The sequence below is a fragment of the Pipistrellus kuhlii genome, unplaced genomic scaffold (assembly GCF_014108245.1).
Source record: "Pipistrellus kuhlii isolate mPipKuh1 unplaced genomic scaffold, mPipKuh1.p scaffold_m20_p_3, whole genome shotgun sequence".
Taxonomy (NCBI): domain Eukaryota; kingdom Metazoa; phylum Chordata; class Mammalia; order Chiroptera; family Vespertilionidae; genus Pipistrellus; species Pipistrellus kuhlii.
The window spans coordinates 47,501,703-47,527,030 of NW_023425529.1; the positions used below are offsets into that span (position 1 = coordinate 47,501,703).

Genomic DNA, 25,328 nt, shown 5'->3' on the forward strand with positions numbered 1-25,328 from the left:
CTCTTGCAGTGTCTCCCCTGCTGGCCAACTTCCGGCATCCCTCCCAGGCCCCAATCATGCACCGGTGGGGTCCCTAGGCCTGTAGGCCTGGCCTGTGCCCTCTCACAATCCAGAATCCCTTGGGGGATGTCAGAGAGCCGGTTTTGGCCCGATCCTGCAGACCAGGTAGGGGGAACCCACTGGTGCATGAGTTCATGCATTAGGCCTCTAGAGTGTGTGTGTGTGTGTGTGTGTGTGTGTGTGTCTATATCTATCTAATTTTTCCTCACTGATTCCAGAGAGGAAAGGAGAGAGTGATAAAATCATCAGTGATGAGAGATAATGACTGATTGCCTCCTGCACACCCTCCATTGGGGATCAAGCCCATAACTTGGATTAGTGCCCTAACCAAACCAAACTGTGACCTCTTGGTTCTTAGATTAACACTCAACCATCAAGCCACATGGCTGGGCGAGCTTTCTTGGTGTTATGGGGTCCTATGAGAAAGGGGAATAGAGAATTAAGTGTTGTACTTGACCTGGGTTCAGCTGCTTTAGTATATTTGGATGAATAGAAGAACCCAAGCCTACTCTGCAGGCTACTTTCCCAACTTACCCTGAGAATCTAAATCTTCAACCATTTACCCCTTTAAAAAATATTCTATCAGCCGAAACCGGTTTGGCTCAGTGGTAGAGCGTCGGTCTGCGGACTGAAGGGTCCCGGGTTGGATTCTGGTCAGGGGCATGTATGTTGGTTGTGGGCACATCCCCGGTAGGGGGTGTGCAAGAGGCAGCTGATCGATGATTCTCTCTCATCGACGTTTCTAGCTCTCTATCTCTCTCCCTTCCTCTCTGTAAAAAATCAATAAAATATATTTTTAAAATAATATTCTATCAAACACCTCCCCATAGCTTATAGTTCCTCAGGTTCTTAGTGAGTTACAGGTTGGCAATGTCCTATGCATAGCCCAACAGTTTTCCTTTGGAAAATATTTGTACACCCATACCTAAACTCTAACAAATCCCAATTATAGGCACTCTGAGAAGGCTGGTGGTGAAATTCTAAATCCTCGACACGAACTTCCTTCCCTCCACACCCCAATGGCTGATCTCTGCCACAGCCCACTGCTGAAGGGGAGGAACAAATAACATTTCTTCATTTATTTTAGATGGTGGAGAGGAATCTAGATATAATCAAATAAGCCTTCTAAAAGAGAGTGAATGGAGACCAGACTGCCACTGGTTAACCACAACAGAATTCGCATACTAGTAGAAGACATAAGTGCCCTCCTGTACTTGGAACTGACTCATTGTCCCAGCTTCCTCTTTGATATCTCAACACATTTTAGTGACAAGCTCATCAAAAATAAGGCAGTGGTTAGAGCATCGGCCCATAGACTGAAGGGTCTCAGATGAGAGAGAGAAGAGAGACCTCCTCCCTTCCATTCTAAAAAAAAAAGTCAATGGAAAAAATAGCCTCAGGTGTGGATTAACAAAACACAAAGTAGGTCTAATATCTCTCTCACTCTGAAGTGGTTTATTCCCAACAAATGGATGAATAAAAATATGTAATTATATGAAAGGCTCATAAAACTAATCACTATAGCCACCCAAGAGTTTTCTAGCTCCCAGCCTCATCAATAGAAGCGGTCAGTGGAGGGATAGTTTGTTTTCAACCTTTATATTCTGACACTGTAACTTAAGACAACATTATCAGGGAAGAAACTAGCAGAAATCACAAATCTGAGGAAAGCATCCTTCAAGGGTTTATAAGCCTTAAGATAAAACATTAGCATAGTTACCTATCTGAAAAGCTAGAAGTAGGAAAAAACCTGTTGATATTCTAGTAGAGCCGAAACCGGTTTGGCTCAGTGGATAGAGCGTCGGCTTGGGGACTGAAGGGACCCAGGTTTGATTCCAGTCAAGGGCATGTACCTTGGTTGTGGGCATATCGCCAGTAGGGGGTGTGCAAGAGGCAGCTGATCGATGATTCTCTCTCATCGATGTTTCTAACTCTCTATCCCTCTCTTCCTCTCTGTAAAAAAATCAATAAATATATATATATATATTTTAAAAAAATATTCTAGTAGAAAAGGAAAATGTATTAAGATTATCAGGGATACAAGATGTTTTTATTTTCTACTACTATTAATGAGTAAGCAGCCCAACTAGTATGGCTCAGTGGATTGAGCTTCTTCCCATGCAGAGAGGTCATGGGTTCAATTCCCGGTCAGGGCACATGTCCAGGTTTCTGCCCAATCCATTTGGGGAGTGTGCAGGAGGCAGCTGATCGATGTTTCTCTCTCATCTCTCTAATGGATGTTTCTATATCCCTTTCTCTCTAAAATCAATAATAAAATAATTTTTAAAAAAGATGTAGCAACACATGCTTTTCTACTTAGTGCCTGGGCTTTTTACTTATTTTAATATATTTTTATTGATTTCAGAAAGGGAGAGGGAGAGATAGAAACATCAATGAGAAGAATCACTGACCAGCTACCTACTGCACACCCCCTGAGCATGCAACCAGGGAATATGCCTTTGACCAGAATCGAATCTGGGACTCTTCAGTCCATAGGTCAATGCTCTATCCACTGTCCACTGAGCAAAAACAGCCAGGGCTGGGCTTTTTTATTTATTTATTTTTTTAAAATATACTTAACCCAGCTGGATTTCCTATAACCTCCTAGACCTAAAGTATCAAGTTTTACTTTCCCAAGTGTGCTAATAACAAAACAAAACAATCAACTCAAATCAGCTACTCCAGTTAACAATGTAACTCTAGGCCCAGACTTAAGTTTTTACCAAAACTGATGTACAATCACTAATATACAATGTGGGGGGAAAGTAGGTTTATAGTTATTTGCATGGAAAATGATTAATAAATAATAATACAAGAATAAACTCTGTGTTTCGAATACTCACAATTAAACCTACTTTTGTCTCCACCTATATTAGGTGTACCGGTTAAAAAATGTGGTTTTTTTTCAATAGATGGAGTTACTCATCCTATATAATAAAAGCATAATATGTTAAGTGCCCTCCGATAGATTGACCATTAGGTCAACTGTTCAACCAGTTGCTATGATATGCACTGACCACCAGGGGAAGATGCAATGACCAGTAGGTTAGCTTGCTGCTGGGGTCTAGCCAATCAGGACTGGGTGAGAGGGCCGGACAGTGTATATACCCTGGAGCCCTCCTGGGCCAGCCAGGCTTTATCAGCCCAATTGCTGGCCAAGCCAAGGGACCCCACCCATGCACAAATTTGTGCACCGGGCCTTGAGTATGTTGATATATATATGATTTGATATGCATGTTATTTTGTTGTTTTAACAACAAGCTTCAAAACTTCATGTCAAATTTTCTGAAGGTATTAACATCATAGATATTTTTACACTTAAAAACATCGAATTTCGCCAAAACCGGTTTAGCTCAGTGGATAGAGCGGCTGCCTGCAAACGGAAAGTTTCCAGGTTTGATTCCAGTCAAGGGCATGTACATTGGTTGCGGGCACATCCCCGGTAGGGGGTGTGCAGGAGGCAGCTGGTCAATGTTTCTCTCTCATTGATGTTTCTTTTTAAAAAATATATTTATTTTATTGATTTTTCACAGAGAGGAAGAGAGAGGGATAGAGTTACAAACATCAATGAGAGAGAATCATCAATCAGCTGCCCCTTGCATCCCCACTGGGGATGTGCCCGCAACCAAGGTACGTGCCCTTGACCGGAATCGAACCCGGGACCCTTCAATCTGCAGGCTGACGCTCTATCCACTGAGCCAAACCGGTTTTGGCTCTCATCAATGTTTCTAGCTCTCTATCACTCTCCCTTCCTCTCTGTAAAAAATCAATAAAATATATTTAGAAAAAAACAAAAACAAAAAAACACGTCGAATTTCCTGCCAAAAAAAAAGAGCATCTGCTGGAAGTTTTAATTCATTACTTTATTTTGAAGAAAAATGCTGCTGAATACTTCGGGAAGTTTACAGTGAAGTTTATAAGCTCCATCTCAAGATAGTTGTGAACGCTGATTTAAACGCTTTAAAAGTGATGAAAGACAAAGGACGTCCAGGTCAACCGAAAAAGTTTGAAGACCCAACGATTATAAGTATTGGATGAAAATGCATGTCAAACTCAAAAAACAACTTGTAGAAAGATTAAATGTTGCTCAGCAAACAATTTCCAATCGTTTACAAGCAATGGGAAAGATTTTAAAGGAAGGAAAATGGATGTCTCATCAACTGAACAAAAGACAAATGGAAAACCGAAAAGTCATCAGTAATACGTTGCTTCAATGGCATGAAATAGTCTTTTTTGCATCAAATTGTAACTGGCAATGAAAAGTAAATTTATTTTGAGACTCCAAACGCACAAAATCACGGGTTGATCCAGGTCAACCACTGACATTGACTGCAAGCCTAATTGCTTCAGAAAGAAGACAATGCTCTGTGTTCGGTGGGATCAGGAAGGTGTGGTGTATTATGAGCTTCTAAAACAAGGTGAAACCATTAATACTGCCCGCTACTGACAACAAATAATCAATTTGAACCATGCTTTGATCATGAAACAACCAGAATGTGCCAGAAGACACAGCATTGTAATTCTGCTTCATGATGATGCACCATCACACACATCAAAACCAGTTAAAGACACCTTAAAAGATCTTGCCTGGGAAGTATTAACCCACCCACTGTATTCACTAGATCTTGTTCCTTCGGATTACCACTTGTTCCGATCGATGGCATACACACTTCCTGAGCAAAACAAGAAAAGTTCTATTGGGATGGTATCTATAAATAACCTGAAAGATGGGGGAAATGTATAGCTAAGCGATGGACATTACTTTGAATAAAGCACTTTCGATGTTTCTCTTGAAATTATCACGTTTTCTTTGATTACAAAATCCGCCATTATTAACTGGTATACCTAGTACCGTTTCCCCGAAAATAAGACAGTGTCGTATATTAATTTTTTCTCCCAAAGTTGCGCTAGGTCTTATTTTCAGGGGATGTCTTATCTTTCCATGCACTAGGTCTTATTTTTGGAGGATGTCTTATTTTTGGGGAAACACGGTATTATCAAGTGATCTGACTTCCTAGCTATTCCTTTTATCCATCTCCCATTCGTTTTAGAGATGAGTTTCTTATGTGCCAGGCAAGTCCTGTCCTTCACCAATAGGACTAACCCTAACACTATTTCTCTCGGGAGGCATGACAAAGTGACAGAAAACAACAAAAACAACCAGGAGAGCACAAGACTAAAAACCTAGCTGGTGATCAATCAAAACCAACCAGGCAGAGGTTATTTATCTGGGTTCTGTTTTGTTTGAGGGGTGGGAGGTTTCTAAGCCCATAGTCACCATGAGACTTATATGAGAAAAGGCATGCCATTCTATCCTCAAATAGCCCAAAGAGTTGGAGGGACAATTTACAACCTCTTGTGTAAAAAATGTCTATAAATGCCAGTGCCATTCTTTGCCCTGTCACTTCCCATTATCCTAAACCAACAGGATTCTATTCACTGAGACTTAAGCTAAAAACATGAATGGACAGGCCTTTCTTGGGCAGGCAAAAGAGGTTTTGTGTATAGTATAATATACTAATGGAATATCTAAACAGTTATACAAAAGTCAGCCTAGGAAGAATAGCTGAGATTCAGTGCCCTCAAATTTATAATACGGTCAAGCTATAAATCTAAAATATGAAGAGATGATCAAATTATGACAGTTAAAAAAGAAATCAGTCATAAATACTATTAATCCAAGATTCACTTCCTCTCACACACTTTCCCTTTAAAAAAATATTTTATTTATTTATTTATTTATTTATTTATTTTACAGAGAGGAAGGGAGAGGGATAGAGAGAAACATCTATGAGAGAAACATCGATCAGCTGCTTCCTGCACACCCCCTACTGGGATGTGCCCGCAACCAAGGTATATGCCCTTGACCGGAATCTAACCTGGGACCCTTCAGTCCGCAGGCCGATGCTCTATCCAGTGAGCCAAACCGGTTTCGGCACACTTTCCCTTTTTATCATACATCTACTGAAGAGAAATCAGCAAGCAATTGGGGCCTTAATCTGGATCAAGTAAACACAAATCCTGTGCAATGAAGATGACAGGAGGTGGGTTTCTCATTGTACTTTTTAGAATATTACGTATGATGAAGAGGCATCTCCACACCATCTACGAACTTACCAGTATTGCATGATCTCTATGTGAATGAGATCTGTGCCTGAAGAACTGTAAAACTTAAAACAAGTGTCTAAATTATGTAGGAGGATGTTATACTAGAATCAAGGACCCTAAAATAAGGTAGACAGAATGCTAATCTGGCTGTTCCATAAAAATAAACTTAATCATATCACTACCTTGGCCAACCAACCAAATACTAGGTAGAAAATAAACTCTGGTGATAAAGAACAGTTATGCATAAGACTGAAACAGTTAATTCTCACTGAGAATATATCCAGTTTGCAATCTCAGACTTCGGATATAGGACATTAAGTTCTACCGTAGGAAACAAGTTTTAAAAAAATAACACTTTCTTTTATCTTACTCCTTTTCCTCCAATCTATAGATTCAGTTTAAAACTGTTTATATCTAGCCTGGTCAGAATGTCTCAGTGGTTAAGCGTCCACCTATGAACTAGGAGGTCAGGGTTCGATTCCTGGGCAGGGCACATGCCCAGGTTGTGGGCTCCATGCCCAGTGTGGGCCATGTGCAGGAGGCAGCTAATAAATGATTCTCTCTTATCACTGATGTTTCTATCTCTCTCTCCCCTTCCCTTCCTCTCTGAAATAAATAAAAATGAAAAAATAATTAAAAATAAAACTATTTATATTCTACAAGTACTGAAAAATTTTGGACTACAAAAACAAAGATTCAATTTATGTGGTCTGGTAAAGGAGTTCTATGCTACTTCCAAGTATAAAAGCTGTGTGGGAGATATAAACTAGACTTGAGTAGTTTAATACCCACGTGGCTATTTAATTAAAAATTCAGTTCCTCAGTTACACTAGTTACATTTCTAGTGGTCAATAACCACATGTTGCTAATCACTACTATATTAGGTAACAGGTTATTAAGTAGGACAATATTCTATAGAATATTTCTATCATTACAGAAAGTTCTATTGGACAATAGTAGTCTAGACAACAAAATATCAACATTTCTAGGACACTTTAGTGTTTTATGGAGAAAATTAGAGCAAACTGTTAAAATGATGATTATGAAAATCAGGATTTATGATCAATGTATATGGAACTTATACTCAAAGAAAACATCTCAAAAAGTAACAACCTCCAAGCAAAGTGGCCCCTGGAAGAAATCATATACTCTATCAATAGAACAGTGCTATTCAAAACGTGGTCTGCCTCCTGGTGCTGGTCCCCAAACTGTTTGTTACAACTCTGCAGTTAAATCCAGAAACTGAGAGTGTTTAGAAACTTCCAGAGTAATTTAACATTACTGTGACATTTTAATTTTATTGTATTTTATAAAAGTACCACTCTGCAATAAACTGGAAATTTAAAAAAGCTAGTCTTTGCCCTGGCCGGTAGCTCAGTGGTTGGAACACCCTACACACAGAAGGGCTGAGGGTTTGATTCCTGGTCAAGAAAAAAAAAAAAAAAAAAAAAAGCTAGTCTTTGCCATAGACCTTGAGAGAAACACTACTCTAGAACATATGTGTGACAATGAATGTGATTAGAGAACATAGTTCATATAGTCAAGAGTTCTGCCAATTACTACTATCTGATTATAGCCCTTCAGAGATTTAAAATGAAAAATGAAATCTTACCAGTGATCAAAAACCATAGAACTGATTCAATTAAGCCAGCTGGCCAACAAAACTGAACTAGGAAGAAGAAAATAAACCAACAACAAAACAAAGAGGGAAGAAAACTAATATTTATTGAGATTGTCAAAGTGTCACTACATTAGGTAATTTCAAATATACAATTTATTCTTCACAAATAGTATTAGGTATTACTCCCATTAAAAAAATTTTTTTTGTTTTAATTAATCCTAACGCGAGGATTTTTTTTTTTTTAGGCTATTTTTTTCCATTGACTGTGAGAGAGAGAGAGGGAGGGAGGGAGGAAGGAAGGGAAAGAGATGGGGGGGCAAGGGGGGAAGGGAGGGAAAAGACAGGGGAGGTGGGGGGGGAGAAGGGGGAAGAGGAAGGGGAAAAGGGGGGGGGGGAACAAAGATGTGGGAGAGACACATCAATTGGCTGCCTGGTTGCCTCCTGCATGTGCCCCAACCAGGCAGGGGGCTGAACCTGCAACCCAAGTACATGCCCTTGACCGGAAATTGAACCTGCAACCCTTCAGTGAATGGGCTGGTGCTCTAACCATTGAGATACCAGCCAGGGCATTACTCCCATTTTTATAGATGAGAATCAAATAAGTTTAATATTTTGCTCAAAGTCACAAAGTCAACTAAGATATCTCCTTCATGTTCTACTCATGGACTAGCAAAATCAGGTCAAATTGAACTGGCAAAATCAGGTCAAATATAGAGAAAGATTATAAGGAAAGGAAAAGAAAAGCTGATGTCCCTGTAATGAAATGCTAGCAAAATAACTCAGGTGTGGCTCAGTGGTTGAGTGTTGACCTATGAACCAGGAAGTCACAGTTCAATTCCCAGTCAGGGCACAGGCCTGGGTTGCAGGCTTGATCCCTAGTAGGGGGCATGCAGGAGGCAGAGCCAATCAATAATTCCCTCCCATGCAAAAACCGGCTTGGCTCAATGGATAGAGCATCGGCTTGGGACTGAAAGGTCCCGGGTTCGATTCCGGTCAAGAGCATGTACCTTGGTTGCGGGCATATCCCCAGTAGGGGGTGTACAAGAGGCAGCTGATTGATGACTCTCTCTCATTGATGTTTCTAACTCTCTATCTCTCTCCCTCTCTGTACAAAATCAATAAAATATATTTTAAAAAAAATAATTCCCTCTCATGATTGATGTTTCTCTCTCTCTCTCCCTCTCCCTTCTTCTCTGAAATAAAACATACACACACCTACACCCACACCCACACACCAACTCAGGCAAACAGTATATGTGAGGGACAAATTCCTCTCAGGAATGTGTCCATGTGAGCTGAGTAGTAGGAGGTACAATGTTCAATTTATTTCATTTTGATGGAACATACAAACACACACAATTCCCTAGAAGAGTAAAGTTATTGCCGAGATTCTCAGATACTTAGGCCTCATACATAAAAGGAGATAGATGAGATCCAGGGCCACACATCCAAAGCATCCTTCCCCTTGGCCGTCTAGCAAAACACAAATGACTTCGGGTTTATAATTCTTCCCAATTAAGCTGCACGTGGTTTAAGAATCACATACTGACTTCCTCTCAACTCCTAAATTGTAAAAATTTCAAACAAACCAGCAAATACTCCTATTGAACACCTATGGTCTCAGCATCAAGCTGAGCACACAGAGCTGTTGTATTTCTGGTAAACACAAAAAATGTAGCTTGAAGGAAGGAAAGAAGAAACACCTGTAAGCAAGATTATGAGTCCTCCCCCCACCCCACCGCAAGCACAAGTGTTTACATCTTAGTTTCAGATTTTTTTCCTGAACAAAAATATAACTGGTCAAGTCAATTTTTTCCTATGGATTTCCAAAGAGCTCAATATGTCCATACTCAAATGGGAAAGAATAATTTTTTTATTTTTAAAAATATATCTTATTGATTTTCTTACAGAGAGGAAGGAAGAGGGATAGAGAGCTTGAAACATCGATCAACTGCCTCCCGCACCCCTCCCTCCCCCGCAGAGGATGTGTCCGCAATCAAGGTACATGCCCCTGCCCCTGCCTGGAATTGAACCTGGGACCCCTGAGTCGGCAGGTCAATGTTCTGTCCATTGAGCCAAATCAGTCAGGGCAAGAATAATTATTTTAAAATGTTTTCTTTCGACAACCAAGAGAAATACAGAGCATGCTCAAACAGCCTAAGTAGAGCTATGAAAACAATCTGTGTGTGCGTGGGGGGAAACCAATGAGCTTTGTGAAACAATTTCTATAATACAATCCATAGTCAGTGAGAGGAGATAAGAGTCAAAGGACTGTGTGAAACAAAGTGTTACATTCTTAGCCTGGTAGTCCCTAAACAGCTCTAACATTGCAAAAACAGTACTTTACCTTTCTGGAGATTGAAGAGACATTCAAACCAAATCTTTGGGCTCTTTCCTTTAGCTTGTCCAAATTAACCTACAAAAACAAGGGGGGGGGGGAAACAAACACCAACAAAAAACCAACCTATGTTTTAAAAAATAAAAACAGAAAATACAGAAGGCAGAAACTATGGTCCAATGATAAAAGTTAAATAAGCCTACATCAAAGTAACCTATGTGCCAAATTAGGACACAAAGCAGCACCCGTCCATGCCACTAATTATTAAAAGGCTTCTTTTGGAATGCAGTGACAGAATCAGTCCTACTTCCTTCATTCATCAAAGGTGGCAAGAATCTCAGGAGGGTTTAAGATCAAAGTATGACAAACACTGCTTGAAAAAGGAAACAAATGCCTAAATCATCACCTCCTAACAAGTCCTCCATTCAAAGTCCAAAATCATTAATTCCTATAGTCTCTGCAAATAGTTCTTAGCAGAAAGGTATCATCACTGCACATGTACTTTCTTCAGAAGAAAAATCTACCACCAGTACCCTACTCAATTTTCTTGGAAGCCTTGATATATCAAGATTATCACAGGAATATTTAGGACATTTTCTTTCTTTTTAGGTAGATGGATATTTTGAACGATTAATGCATGTAATTGCTGAGGTCACTATGTACAGGTAAGAGAGGTGGAGATTTATTTCTTGATCTCTTTCCCCTCGGACAGTCTTAATGATTTCCTCCCTCTTGGCCTGGAGCCATTCTTCATGGAGCTTGCGTGCTTCCTTGGTCTTAGACCCATGGGCCTCAGCCTGGTCAGCTAGAAGTTTGTTGTGAGTCTTGTCTGCCTTCCTTCAGCTCATGAATGTGTTCCATAAGAATCCGCTTATTTCTGAACACGTTACCTCTTTCAAGCACAGGCTAAGATACACGTGGTGGCCAATCTTCTTAGATTCACAGTATCTTCTAAGCAGCTGGAGAATTCTCATCCTCCTCATCCAGGCTACCTTCTCAGCCATTCAAGCACTGGCAGTACCCTTTGGTTTACCTCACCCATATGCCTGCCCTTCTTGCAGGCCAAGGTGTTTTTCAAGGATCAAGCTTGGGGAATGGACAAGCACAGGCTTCCAGATGATCAGTCCATCTTTGATCAACTTCCAGATCTGCTGATGGGAGTTGGCATTGGCGATTTCATTAGTCTCAGTGGGTTCCAACCCAACCTTCTTTTTGCCACAGAAAAGGACACTGCAGCCAAGCCTCTTCTGAACCCTGAGCAATACTCATGTATGCATGTGGTCACAGAAGTAAAAGTATTTTAGAAATTTTCATTAATACTACTACTAAAAATAATGAACTGTAACCACAAAAGCAGAATTCCATAAAGCTGAACTTTTTTTTTTATAGTAAACACTTTTAAAATTTTATTTATTTTTATTATATTTTAAATCCTCTCCCGAGGATATGTTTTATTGATTTTAGAGAGAGAAAAAAGGGAGACTGAACTGAGAGAAAGAGACATCAATGTGAGAGAGAAACATCAACTGGTTGCCTCCCGTACGTGCCAACCAGGGAATGAACTGGCAACCTGGGTGGGTATGTGCCCTGACCAGGAATCAAACTTGGACCTTTCTGTGTAGAGGACAACACTCCAACCAACTGAGCTAAGGACAAACTGAACATATTTCACCACATCACTTATTTCCATTTTCTAATCATGCCTACTAGTCACAATGGCCCAGAAGTGTCTTATTCTACTAGTCTTTATTCTGATTTTACATTTACTAGGAGTGTTGAAAAATACCGGTATCTATAAATAGAACTCATTAAGTTGCTTTCACAGATTTTCTTGTGGTAATTAAAATTAGACATTATCAAAGCCACTGGACAAGGCCTAAAACTGCAGTACCATAAGACAAAGAGTTACATGGGCTGTTCTCTAACAAAATCTATTCATTTTTTCCAAGAGGAGTGGTAGGAAGGGGGATGTCTATAGTATTTTTGAAGACATGGCAATTTTCCTGACCTCTTGGTACCTCTAACAATTCTCTTTATTGAGGACATAAAACATTACTGAAAACAGTTCCGAGCTCATATGATTTCAGTTTCCTTTGACCAGGGGAGGAGGAGAAGTCTCTTTAACTTATACTAACTGTATAGAGTTAAGTTTTAGCTCTCAAGGTATAAAATAAGATTTCTTACCACAGGCTTGGTGTCAGATGACAGGCCTAAAAAAAGAAAGTTTAATTTAATATTTTAAAAGCCATAAAGGAAGCTCACATTCTTCAAATCAAGTCAGACAACATAGAAATAATATATATGACAAATCTCCTTTATTAGAAGTAAAAGGCAGATTGCATCTAAAGATCATATATGCATTACATCTAGAATCTTATTTAGTGTTTCTCTCTCATCGATGTTTCTAACTTTCTATCCCTCTCCTTTCCTCTCTGTAAAAAATCAATAAAATGTATTTTTTAAAAAGAAAAAAAATCAGTGGCTGCTTGGGGGGACAGGATGGGAAACAACTGATAATGAGTACAGGGTTTTGGTTTTGGGCGATAGATATGTCCTAAAATTAGACTGTGATGATAGCTGCACAACCCCTGAGAATATAAAGGAACCAATGAATTACCGTATTTTTCGGACCATAAGATGCACTTTCCCCCCCCCAGAAGTGGGGGGGAAAAGTCCCTGCGTCTTATGGTCCAAATATAGCCTACACATATACTTTAAAAAAAAAGTTTTTTTTACTTGCCCGGCTCTGTGTGGTCTCTGTGTGCTTGCCCGGCTCTAAAATGGTTCTAAATGCTGCTGTTTACTTTACAGGGTTGATTACATGTGTTTATGACTGTGATGTTGGGTTTTAATGCACATAAAATATTTTAGGACACTATTTGTTTCAGAATCTTTTTTTCTTCATTTCCCTTCTCTAAAAACTGGTGCGTCTTATGGTCCGGAGCGTCTTATGGTCCGAAAAATATGGTATATATTTTAAATGAATGAATTGTATGGTATATGAATTATATCTCAATAAAGCTATTAAAAATGAGAAAGAAATTCATATCTGGAAAAAAGAGCAGAGCTATTATCATGAGTTAAAATTATGTCCTCTTTTTAAAAAATATACTTTCTTATTGATTTCAGAGAGGAAGGGAGAGGGAGAGGTAGAAAACATCAAAGATGAGAGAGAATCACTGATTGGCTGCTTCCTGCACTCCACACTGGGGATGGAGCCCACAACCTGGGCATGTGCCCTGATCAGGAATGGAACCATGACCTCCTGGGACTTCCTGGTTCATAGGTTGACACTTCACCAGTGAGCCACACCAGCTGGGCAAAATTATAGCCTCTTTAAGACAATGTTCTGTCTGGAAATTATAACTAAGCAAGTAGTAAACTGGTCTATAGGATCAAACCTGATCTAGTCAATAATCACTGACTTAAAACTTAAGCAATCTCAATTTTGTCCTTGGTTCTATAATTCTCCAATGTAAACATTTATGTATGGATTCAACTTTTACCATAACCCATGTGCTAGGAATTAGGTGTTTTTATGTTCTCACTCATAACACTATAACTCCTTTCAAATGTTCTGTTCAACATTTTAATTGATTTTCTTAGAGACAGAGAAAGGGAGAGGGGAGACAGAAACATTGATGAGAGAGAAACATCGATTGGCAACCTCCCGCAAGCCCACAATCCAGGCATGTGCCCTGACTGGGAATCAAACAAGTGACCTCGAACTGGTGACCTCTTGGTTCATGGGTCAACACTTAACTACTGAGCAACACCAGCCAGGCTGTTCTCTTCTTTAGAGTTACTCTGTAATTCTAGGATGTCAGAGTTATGGTAACACTGTAAATGTTATCTATACATTATTTTTACTGATCAGGTTTAGTTCTCAGACTGTATTCATCTTAACTTTTTTCTTTCTTCAAATTTCACCATCTAATGTCTTAAATAATTTTGTTGTACTATCATCAGTCCTATTATCTCTCTCTTGACATAACTAAAAACTAGAAAATAACTTATTTCTAAAACACATACTGATAGTGGCCAGAATTTTTCTGGTCTTTTAAAAAGCACAGCAATATAAGATCTTTGGAGGACATTTTCTTTTTAATTTTTTTAAATTAAATTATTATCTTTGTACATATACCATTACCACCCCCCCCCCCAATACATACCCTCCCTCCCCAGTTTTGTGTCCATTGGTTGTACTTATAAGCATGTATACAAGTGGAGGACATTTTCTTAACACACTTAAAACTATAAACAAGTCACTAAGAATATTGGACTGAATTAGGAGAGTACATTTAAATTTTACAGGGATTATGTCCTTTTAAAAAGAACAATAACCTGCCCTAGCTGGTTTGGCTCAATGGATAGAGCATTGGCCTGCAGACTGAAGGGTCCCGAGTTCAATTCTAGTCAAGGGTACATGCCCGGGATTGTGGGCTTGACCTCTAGTGTGGGGGTGCAGGTGGCAGCCGACAGATGATTCTCTCTCATCAATGATGTTTCTATCTCTCTTTCCCTCTCCTTTCCTCTCTGAAATCAATAAAATATACAAATATTTTTAAAAAGCCAATAACCTTTATATCCTAATTATAAAATGTATATTCATTGTGGAAATTTTAAAAACAGACAAGATGTAGTTACTCAAAATTCTACTAGAGACAATGAGCATTAACAATTTAGTACATTTCTGCCGAGACCGGTTTGGCTCAATGGATAGAGCGTCGGCCTGCGGACTGAAAGGTCCTGGGTTCGATTCCAGTCAAGGGCATGTACCTTGATTGTGGGCACATCCCCAGTGTGTGACTGATGATTCTCTCTCATCGATGTTTCTAACTCTCTATCCCTCTCTCTCCCTCTCTGTAAAAAAATCAATAAAATATATATATTAAAAAAACAAAACAAAAACAAAAAACAATTTAGTACATTTCCTTATTTTTTCTTAGCCATACATGTACTAGGAAATGACAATCTACTGCAAATTTTATAACTTGCTTTTTTCACTTAATATCTTACTGACAAATATTCTTCAATATCATTTTTAACATCTGCATGGCCTTCCTCTATACCATGGTACAAATTTATTTAACCAACTCCCTACTGTATGTCACACTGCTTCCAGTTACTGATTACTACAAAAATGCATGATAATCTTTGTGGCTAAATCTTTAAGTATATCCAAGATTAATTCCTAGAAGTAAGATAATTGAGGTAAAAGAGACCACTACACTAGGCAGAATAACAATGGACAGGTACATAATTATATACTGATTTGAGGTAACAGAATAAGTAAGTGAGGTACTAGAAAGTTCTCTGAAAATGTCCAAAAAAGGAAAAACAAATGTTGGTACTTCTTCCTATTCTCTTCAGTACATTCTCTAAATTGCCCAGGAAGGTTTACATATAGTTTTACCTAAAGCAAAGAGGTAAATGTTGCAACCTCTTAAAGGCTTCTAAAAATTAACAAGTTTACCTTAATTTGGAGAAATCAAATCTGTGTGCCAGAAAAGTAAGAATATAGAGATAACTTTCTCAGAAGAGTTTCTGTGTGCTTACCTTTTGAGGGAACTGAAGAAATTCCAAATCTGTAGAAAGAAAAACAAGCTAAATTTTAGGGAGCTGTTCACACTCCTAGTCTCCGTGTCAAGTGTACATATGGCACTTCTTGCTTGTGATCTCAAGCCTTGCAATCATTAGCCAATTCTAACAACTCCATGAAAGAAGTTCCGTTTACTCTTTCTCACGAAGAGTCCAAATAATAAGCTAAAAGGAAGCCTTATCAATAGTAGTCAGTTCCTAACTTTTACCTATTACAAAACCCCTGCTCGATAATAAAACCCATCCATAGCTACTATATCCAAATCAGCAGAGTTCTCGATAGAGCCAAAAAAGTTTGTTCAGCAAGGCCCATATCCTCCTTAAAGTCAACAAGTATATTTAAAATCACAGCCCCTCACCTTCATACTACCACTATCTCAGGTCCAAAAGGCTGGGGATACTCACCTAGCTGCCCGGGCAGCTTTCTTACTCTCCAAACTCACAGGTACATTGAATCTTTCAGCTCTCTTCTGCATTCTCTAAGTGATAATGGATAAAAGAAGGGGAAAAGAAAAATTTAATTTCTGGTTTTCTTCTCTTAAGAGAAAAGTTGTTCAGAGGGTTTCTTTAGAATATGAGAAGTAATTTTTTAAGATCTAAACTAAGAATACTGACCATCTTAGAGAATATCAGGTCATATCCATTTGAGGGCTTAACTCAATAGCCGTTTCCAGAAAGCAAACACAAAAAGACTATTATTACATCCATGCCCTCAAAAACTAAAGAAATAAAATAAAACCCACAATCTGCATGAAGCCAAGGAGACAAAAAGCTGTGTCTAGTTGACCTTTGAAAAGGGATCAAAGGAACAACTGGCTCGAATAGTAGTGATATGTGTTCAGTTAGAAATATATCTTATGCCACCTTTACTTTAAAGGTGTAAAAAAGAAACAGATCTCGACTGGAACCTAGTTTCAGAGATCTTAAGACAAAATCCCACAGAAATTTCAATGTCACCAGCTAGTGAGTTATAACTTAAGGATGACATCTTCCCTTGTTTTTTCATCTCTCCCAAGGTACAATTCTCCCAAGCTCTAATCCTAGCTTGTAAACATCCTAAAGAGAAATACCACTAAGACCACAGGTACGGTGTTACATACAAAAGACTATGGTTTCAATGGTGACTATGCCAAACCAAATATTTTCTCAAATGTAGTTGGTGAAAAAATATATCAATACCAAATCTGTAAATACTGTTTTACTGCCTATGAGTAAAAACTTTAAAGTGATAATACAGATAAAAGGTAAGAAAAAGAAAGGTATATGTATAGAGGCCTGCTCTTCTCCCAGGGGAAAATACCTACCTCAGTCTGTGATATTTCAGATGTAATTTTTACCACTTTCTTTTCTGCTGCCCTGGAAAAAGAGCAAAGATTTATTTAAAATGAGAAAACGGACATTCTAAACCAAAACTTTAGAACAGTCTAAGAATTTTCCTGAATCATCTCTTCTGTCCCATATCTTTCTACTACCTCTTCTTAAGCCCCCTCTCCCGCAAATAAAACATAAAACACTTTAGAACTTCCAATTCTTTGAACTGTCATCTACTGACAAGAGTTCAAATAACAGACCAAGCTACTTTGCTGAAGTATAAGGAAGTTATCAGGAAAGAAGTCTGGTTAAATATATTGGGCTGAAATGAAATACTCAAAAGGATACGGGAAACCATTTTATATATTTACTTATAGTAAATAAAAGCATTTTAAATTTACTTCTGGTCTACTAACTAGTCCTCTAACCCTCATTTAAATATCAGCTCTCAATTTTCATCACTGAAACAATTAACGTGTGCTCTACAAGATCTGGGTTCTTTCTTTTACAAATCCCTTATTTCTCCCATGGGGACTATAGCTTCAGCTGAAATAGTCAAAATGGGACAAATAAAAATGCCAAAAGGAGTGGGAAGAAAAAAGGCTAAGGGGAGTTTGAATTAGGAAAACACAGTAAGTTACTAGTCAAAAGGCTAAGAGAAAACAAAAGAGGAGGACCACAGGGGCGGGAGACAAAGTTCGGAAGTACCCAGGATAAATGGAAGGGAATTAACCTTCCACCAAACGACTCCCATAAAACTGTGGGTCATAACCAGTCTCATTAAGGTCCCTCATTTAGAGACATGGGCGGCTTTTGTTCCAATATCCCAGACACTTTTCCCATTTGATGCCCTGAAAGGTAGTAATGGTTTAATGGCATTTCAGAGGAAGCAATTCTGGAACAGGAACTTACTCTCTCCTACATCCTTTTGTTGAAAGTCCCTGAACTGACAGATAAGCAATAGGTGCCCCCTGCTGACCATAACTAAGTCCTACAATATTTAACTGGTGTGACTATGAAGAGAGAGAAGAAAAAAAAAATCAAACTAGAAAGAGGAATATTTTTGGAGACACTGAAACCAGAGATGAAGTAGGGGATCTCCTATTGAATGTCCCAGGGATATAAATTAGCCCTAAATATTCTGACTTTTAAAGAAATTTTTGAATTCTTCCCATTTCCTGGTCACTCTTCCTTCCCCATTACTGTCTTGTTCAGGCAAAAAGGGACACTGAAGTTTAATGTTTTTCTTCAAGTCCAATGCCATTAAGAAAGCAGTCCTCTCCACCAACCCCTAATGACTTTCTTCACATTCCTGTCTTAAAACACAATCAGTGCAGTTCACCTCCTAGCAGAAGTGGAACCACAGAGAGGAAGCCTCCTTCTGTTCCATTCTAACTCTCTCAGGCACAATTAAGCACAAGCAATAAAAACACAGCACATTCTGGGACTCAAGGGAAATTTTGTCTCTTAACTGAGAAAATTTTGACACACAATCACATACAAAACACTGTCTAAACTATAAGGACTCAGACCCTTTCTGAACTGTACATACTTAAAAAAAAATAAATAAAAAAAATATATATTTATATTTATATTTTATTGATTTCAAGGAGGAAAGGAGGAGAGAGATAGAAACATCAATGATGAGAGAATTATTGACTGGCTGCCTCCTACATGACCCCAAGTAGGGGGCCAAGCCCAAAACCAGGGCATGTGCCCTGACAGGAAAGGGAATCGTGACTGCCTGGTTCATAGGTGGATGCTCAACCACTGAGCCACGCCAGCCAGGCATTATTGTACATATTTCAGTCTAACCATTACTTCCCTCCAAAAAGCAAAATCACTACTATCCCACGCAATCAATTTCCCTGTTTAGAAATTAAAACCCCTTAATCAAATTACACATTTTACAATATCCTAAGAATAATGAACTTTTACAAATTTTCAAACTTCATTTTTCAAAATACTTATTTATTATTATTATTATTTTTTTTTTAGAGAAAGAAAGAGGGAGAGAGCGAGCAAAGCACTATCAGCTGCCATCTGTACGTTCCCTATCCCCTTACTGGGGACAGAGCCCACAACTTGTGCATATGCCCTGACAGGGAGTCAAACATGCAACTTTTTGGTGCAGGGCAGTGATAGGCAAAATGCAGCTCACAAGCCACATGCAGCTCTTTGGCCCCTTGAGTGTGGCTCTTCCACAAAATACCATGTCACGTACAGTGAGACTGAGACTTTGTGGCCTATGTGCAGAAGTCGGTTTTCAGTTCTCAAAAAAAATTTCAATTGTTGTTCTGTTGATATTTGGCTCTGTTGACTAATGAGTTTGCCGACTTCTGGTGGAGGGGATGATGTCCAACCAAGCCACACCAACCAGATCCAAATTTCATTATTTTTAACCACACAAGCCAATTATCACTGTATTTATCTGATATTCCTTCTTGCCCAGAAGTCCCCAAAACATCTCAATTTGAAAGCTATCCCATAAAACATTTTCTTAAAACATTGTATCTAAACTCAAGTCTCTATGATGGAAGATAACTAAAAGGTTTTCAAAAGCAGTAATATTTGAAAAAAATCTAATAAAACATTACATACACATTCCCTGTAATATAGCAACTCCAGGGATATTCTCTATGAACATACTTGCATAAATATAAAAACAGTTGCATAAGGACATGTAGCACTGCATTTTTTGCTATTATGAATAATCTCAATGTCCATCAACAGGAGACTAGTGAAATTACTGTTTATCCCTGGAATGGAATACTATTAGTTGCTAGAAAGAATAAAGCTCTAAAGTGATAACTACTAAATCTGAATAAATGGGTTAAGTCTATTATACTATTTTGTAACTTTTACATATTATTTGCAATTTCCCATAACAACAAACTTAAAAAAGAGAGCTACCACTTACTAGGATAATTATTCATATTTCAGGACTGATGTGAAGATTAAATGTATATAGGTATAACACTTAGAACCTTACTTAATATATAATTAACATCTATGTAAGAACACTATTATATAAAGATTTCCCGATGTAGAGACCAAAAGCAGGTCTGAAAGGAAAGCTCATAGCACTTCAGGCCTATCTCAAGAGACAGAGAGAGAGAGAGAAAGAGAAAGAGATAGAGAGAGAGGAAGGGAGGGAGAGAAACAATAATAATAAACTATTTAACTCTGCAACTTAAAGAACTAGAAAGAAGCCGAAACCAGTTTGGCTCAGTGGTAGAGCGTCGGTCTGTGGACTGAAGGGTCCCGGGTTCGATTCCGGTCAAGGGCATGTACATTGGTTGCGGGCACATCCCCAGTAGGGGGTGTGCATCATCGACGTTTCTAGCTCTCTATTTCTCTCCCTCCTCTCTGTAAAAAATCAATCAAATATATTAAAAAAAAAAAAAAAAAGAACTAGAAAGAAAACAATAAGAAAGGCCCAGAGTAAGTAGAAGGAAGGAAATAATAAAGATTACAGCAGAAATAAACGACAAAGAAACTAAACAAACACACACACACACACACACACACACACAAAACCTCACAAAAATATCAATTATCAAAATAAATGTGGTACCATCTCACACCAGTGCGAATGGCTATCATCAACAAATCAACAAATGACAAGTGCTGGTGAGGATGCAAAGAAAAAGGAATACTCATGCACTGCTGATGGGAATTCAGACTGGTGCAGCCACTGTGGAGAACACTATGGAGTTTCCTCAAAAAAACTGAAAATGGAACTCCCATTTGACCTAGTAATCCCACTCCTGGGAATATATCCTAAGAAACTAGAAATACCAATCAGAAAGGATGTATGTACCCCTATGTTCATAGCAGCACTATTTACAATAGCTAAGATTTGGAAACAGCCTAGGTGCCCGTCTGCAGATGACTGGATCAGAAAACTATGGTACATCTACATAATGGAATACTATGCTGCCATAAAGAAAGAAGGAATTCTTACCATTTGCAGCAACCTGGATGGAATTGGAGAACATTATGCTAAGTGAAATACGCCAGTCAATAAAAGAAAAATACAACATGATCTCACTCATTTATGGATAATAAAGAACATTATAAACTGAAGAACAAAAAGATAAATACAGAGTCAGTAAAGCATCAAACGACTGTCAAATTACAGTGGGAAGGTTAGGGAGAGGTGGAGAAGATAAGAGATCAACTGAAGGACTTGTATGCATGCATATAAGCATAACCAATGGACGCAAAACACTGGGGGGTGAGGGCATGTATGGGAGTGGGGTGGGGTGGGGGACAATGATAAGATATGCACACATATAATACATTAATAAAAAAAATGTGGGGAAAAAATTAATGAAACTAAGAACTGGTTCTTTGAAAGGATAAACACGATTGATGAGCCATTAGCAAGATCCATCAAGAAACAAAAGAGAACCCAAATAAATAATACCAGAAACAAAAGTGGAGAAATAACCACCGACACCACAAAAATACAAAGGATTGTAAGAAAAGTACAATGAATAACTTTATGCCAAAAAGCTGGACAATGTGGATGAAATAGAAAAATTCCTAGAAAAATACAATCTCCCAAAACTGAATCAGGAAGAATCAGAAAACTTGACTAGGCCAATAACAACTGATGAAATAGAAGCACTAATAAAAAATAAAAAAAACTCCAGCAAACAAAAGCCCAGGTCCCGATGGCTTCACAGAGAAGTTTTACCGAACTTTCAAAGTAACATCTCCCCTCCTCCGGCTATTCCAAAAAAATTCAAGCCGGGACTGGTTTGGCTCAATGGATAGAGCGTCGGCTTGGGGACTGAAGGGTCCCGGGTTCGATTTCCGGTCAAGGGCATGTACCTTAGTTGCGAGCATATCCCCAGTAGGGGGTGTGCAAGAGGCAGCTGATCGATGACTCTCTCTCATTGATGTTTCTAGCTCTGTTTCTAGCTCTCTATCTCTCTCCCTTCCTCTCTGTATAAAATCAATAAAATATATTTTAAAAAAAATTCAAGAGGAAGAAACATTTCCAAGCTCTATGAAGCCAGCATTATTCTAATTACAAAATCATATAAAGACACTACAAAGAAAGAGAATTACAGCCAATATCCCTAATCAACAAAGATGCTAAAATCCTCAATAAAATATTAGCAAATTGAATCCAGCAATATATTAAAAAGATCATACACCATGGCCAGGTGGGATTTATTCTGGGGATGCAAGGCTGGTACAATATTCACAAATCAATAAACATGATACATAACATAAATTGAAAGACAAAAATCACATGATCATAACAAGAGTCAAAGAAAAAGTATTCGACAAAATTTAACACCAATTAAAAAAATTTTTTTTTATTGATTTCAGAGAGGAAGGGAGAAGGTGAGACAGACAGAAATATCAAGAATGAGAGAATCATTCATTGGCTGATTCCTGCATGGCCCCTACCAGGGATTGAGCCCACAACCCTGGCATGTGCCCTTGACCGGAATCGAACCTAGGACCCTTCAGTCTGCAGGCTAACACTCTATCCACTGAACCAGACTGGCTAGGGCCCAATACCCATTTTTGATAAAAACTCTCAGCAAAGTAAGTATAGAGGGAGCATATCTCAAGGACATATATAACAAACCTATATAGAACATCTTACTCAAATGGCAAAAACTAAAAACCATTTTCCCTAAGAACAGTAAGAAGCCGAAGCCGGCTTGGCTCAGTGGTAGAGCATCGGTCTGCAGATTGAAAGGTCCCTGGTTCGATTCCGGTCAGGGGCATGTACATTGGTTGCGGGCACGTCCCCAGTAGGGGGTGTGCAAGAGGCAGCTGGTCGATGTTTCTCTCTCATCGGTGTTTCTAGCTCTCTACCTCTCTCCCTTCCTCTCTGTAAAAAATCAATTAAAAAAACACACACACACACAAAAACAGAACAGTAAGAAGATAGGGATATCTGCTTTCAACACTCTTAATCAACATAGTACTGGAAGTCTTAGCCACAGCGATCAACCAAGAAGAAATCAAAGGCATCCAAATTGGAAAGGAGTAAGTAAAACTTTAATTATTCACAGATGACATGATATTGTACATAGAAAACCTAATGGCTCCACCAAAAAAAATGACATTTACAAAATCAACACCCAAAAATAGATGGCTTTTTTTATATACCAATAAGGAATTCTCAGAAAAAGAAATTAAAAAACAATCCCACTTACCATTGCACATACACACACAAAAAGAAATAAAAAAAATTTTTTTTAATTAAGATACTTAGGAATAAACTTAACCAAGGAGGTAAAAGACATGAACTCAGAATACTAGAGGACATTGAAAAATGAGATAGAAGAAGATATAAACAAATGGAAGAATATTCCTTGTTCATGAATCAACATCATTAAAATGTCTGCACTACCCAAAGCAATCAACAGATTCAATGCAATCCCTATTAAAATATCAACGGCATATTTCACAGATCTAGAACAGTAACTCCAAAAATTTATATGGAACCAAAAAAGAACCCGAACTGCTACAGCAATCTTGAGAAAGAAGAATAAAGTTGGAGGAATCACAATACCAAATATCAAATTATATTACAAAGCCACCGTGATCAAAACAGCCTGGTTCTGGCGTAAGAACAGGCATATCGATCAATGGAACAGAATGGAGACCCAAGAAATTGACTCAAGCCATTACACTCAATTAATATTTGACAAAGGAGACAAGAGCATACAATGAAGTCAAGAGAGTCTCTTCAATAAAAGGTGTTGGGAAAATTGGACAGATACCTGCAAAAATATGAAACTAGACCACCAACTTACACCATATACAAGAATAAACTTAAATGGATAAAAGACCTAAATTTAAGTCAGGAAACCATAAAAAAATCATAGAAGAAACCATAGGCAGCAAAATCTCAGACATCTCTTGTAGCAATATGTTTACGGATTTATCTTGTAGGGCAGTGGTCAGCAAACTGTGCCTTGCGAGGCATATGTGACTCTTTGGCCCCTTGAGTGTGGCTCTTCCACAAAATACCATGGCCTTGGTGAGTCTATTTTGAAAAAGTGGCATTAGAAGAAGTTTAAGTTTAAAAACTTTGGCTCTCAAAAGAAATTTCAATCATTGTACTGTTGATATTTGGCTCTGTTAATTAATGAGTTTGCCGACCACTGTTCTAGGGCAAAGGAAACTAAGGAGAAAATAAACAAATGGGACTATGTAAAAATGAAAAACGTCTGCACAGCAAAAGAAAACATCAACAAAATGAGAAGGGAGACCACTGTATGGGAGAACATATTTGGCAATGATACATCTGATAAAGAGTTAATATCCAAAATATATAAGGAACTCATACAATTTAACAAAAGGAAGACAAACAATCCAATTAAAAAATGGACAAAGGACGTAAATAGACACTTTTTGAAAGAGGAGCTACAGAAGGCCAAGAGACATATAAAAAATGCTCAGTCACTAATCATCAGAAAGATGCAAATTAAAATGACAATGAGGTATCACCTTACACCTGTCAGAATGGCTACCATCAACAAATGACAAGTGCTACGGTAGTAAGGATGTGGAGGAAAAAAAAGAGCCCTAGTACAATGCTGGTGGGAATGCAGACTGGTGCAGCCATTATGGAAAACAGTATGGAGTTTGCTCAAAAAATTAAATATGCAACTCCCATTTGATCCAGTGATCCCACTTCTAGGAATATATCTTAAGAAACCTGAAACACCAATCAGAAAAAATGTATGTACCCCTATGGTCATAGCAGCACAATTTATAATAGCTAAGATCTGGAAACACCCAAGTGCCCATCAGTAGATGAGTGGATAAAAAAGCTATGGTACATTAATACCATGGAATACTATGCAGCAGTAAAAAAATCTCTTACCCTTTGAGACAGCCTGGAGGGCCCTGAAGGGTCAAACAGTACATACACTTGCTAAGTGAAATGTCAGTCAGAGAAAGACAAGTATCACATGATGTCACTCATATGTGGAATCTAATGAACAAAATAAACTGATGAACAGCGTGGATCCAGAAACATGGAAGCACGGAACAGAGTGCAGAATCTCAGAGGGAAGGTGCAGAAGGGTGTGTGGGTGGGAGGTAATCGACCAAAGACCTTATATGCATATATGCATAACCTATGGGTGGGGTGAGCTATAAGGGGTCAATGAGGGGGGAAAAAAGGACATATGTAATACTTTCAACAATAAAGATTAAAAAAAAGAGAGAGAGCCGAAACCGGTTTGGCTCAGTGGTCTGCGGACTGAAAGGTCCCAGGTTGGATTCCGATCAAGGGCATGT

General features: G+C 38.5%; 1 protein-coding gene, 1 long non-coding RNA gene and 1 pseudogene across 4 annotated transcripts in view; all 3 read right to left on the reverse strand.

The window, feature by feature from the left end:
* Window positions 1-25,328, reverse strand: part of LOC118730400 (SAP domain containing ribonucleoprotein) — a 57,993-nt gene that overhangs the window by 17,130 nt on the left and 15,535 nt on the right. Inside the window, exons 5-10 of one of the 3 annotated variants that reach the window (XM_045588060.1) lie at window positions 17,033-17,084; window positions 16,134-16,207; window positions 15,687-15,715; window positions 12,312-12,337; window positions 10,137-10,205; window positions 9,095-9,262 (exon numbers count right to left, since the gene is read on the reverse strand). In XM_045588060.1, the coding sequence (XP_045444016.1) occupies window positions 9,197-9,262; window positions 10,137-10,205; window positions 12,312-12,337; window positions 15,687-15,715; window positions 16,134-16,207; window positions 17,033-17,084 (316 nt within the window). In that variant the 3' untranslated portion in view covers window positions 9,095-9,196. Of the gene's footprint in view, window positions 1-9,094; window positions 9,263-10,136; window positions 10,206-12,311; window positions 12,338-15,686; window positions 15,716-16,133; window positions 16,208-17,032; window positions 17,085-25,328 lie in introns of those variants that run through there. The other 2 variants (XM_036458354.2, XM_036458355.2) reach the window with 2 other exon arrangements.
* LOC118730403 lies at window positions 10,212-11,792 on the reverse strand (annotated as a pseudogene).
* Window positions 14,150-14,506, reverse strand: LOC118730404. Its single transcript, XR_004991454.2, has 2 exons — window positions 14,361-14,506; window positions 14,150-14,227 (listed from the first exon to the last, which is right to left on the reverse strand). It is a non-coding gene; the product is annotated as an uncharacterized LOC118730404 (long non-coding RNA).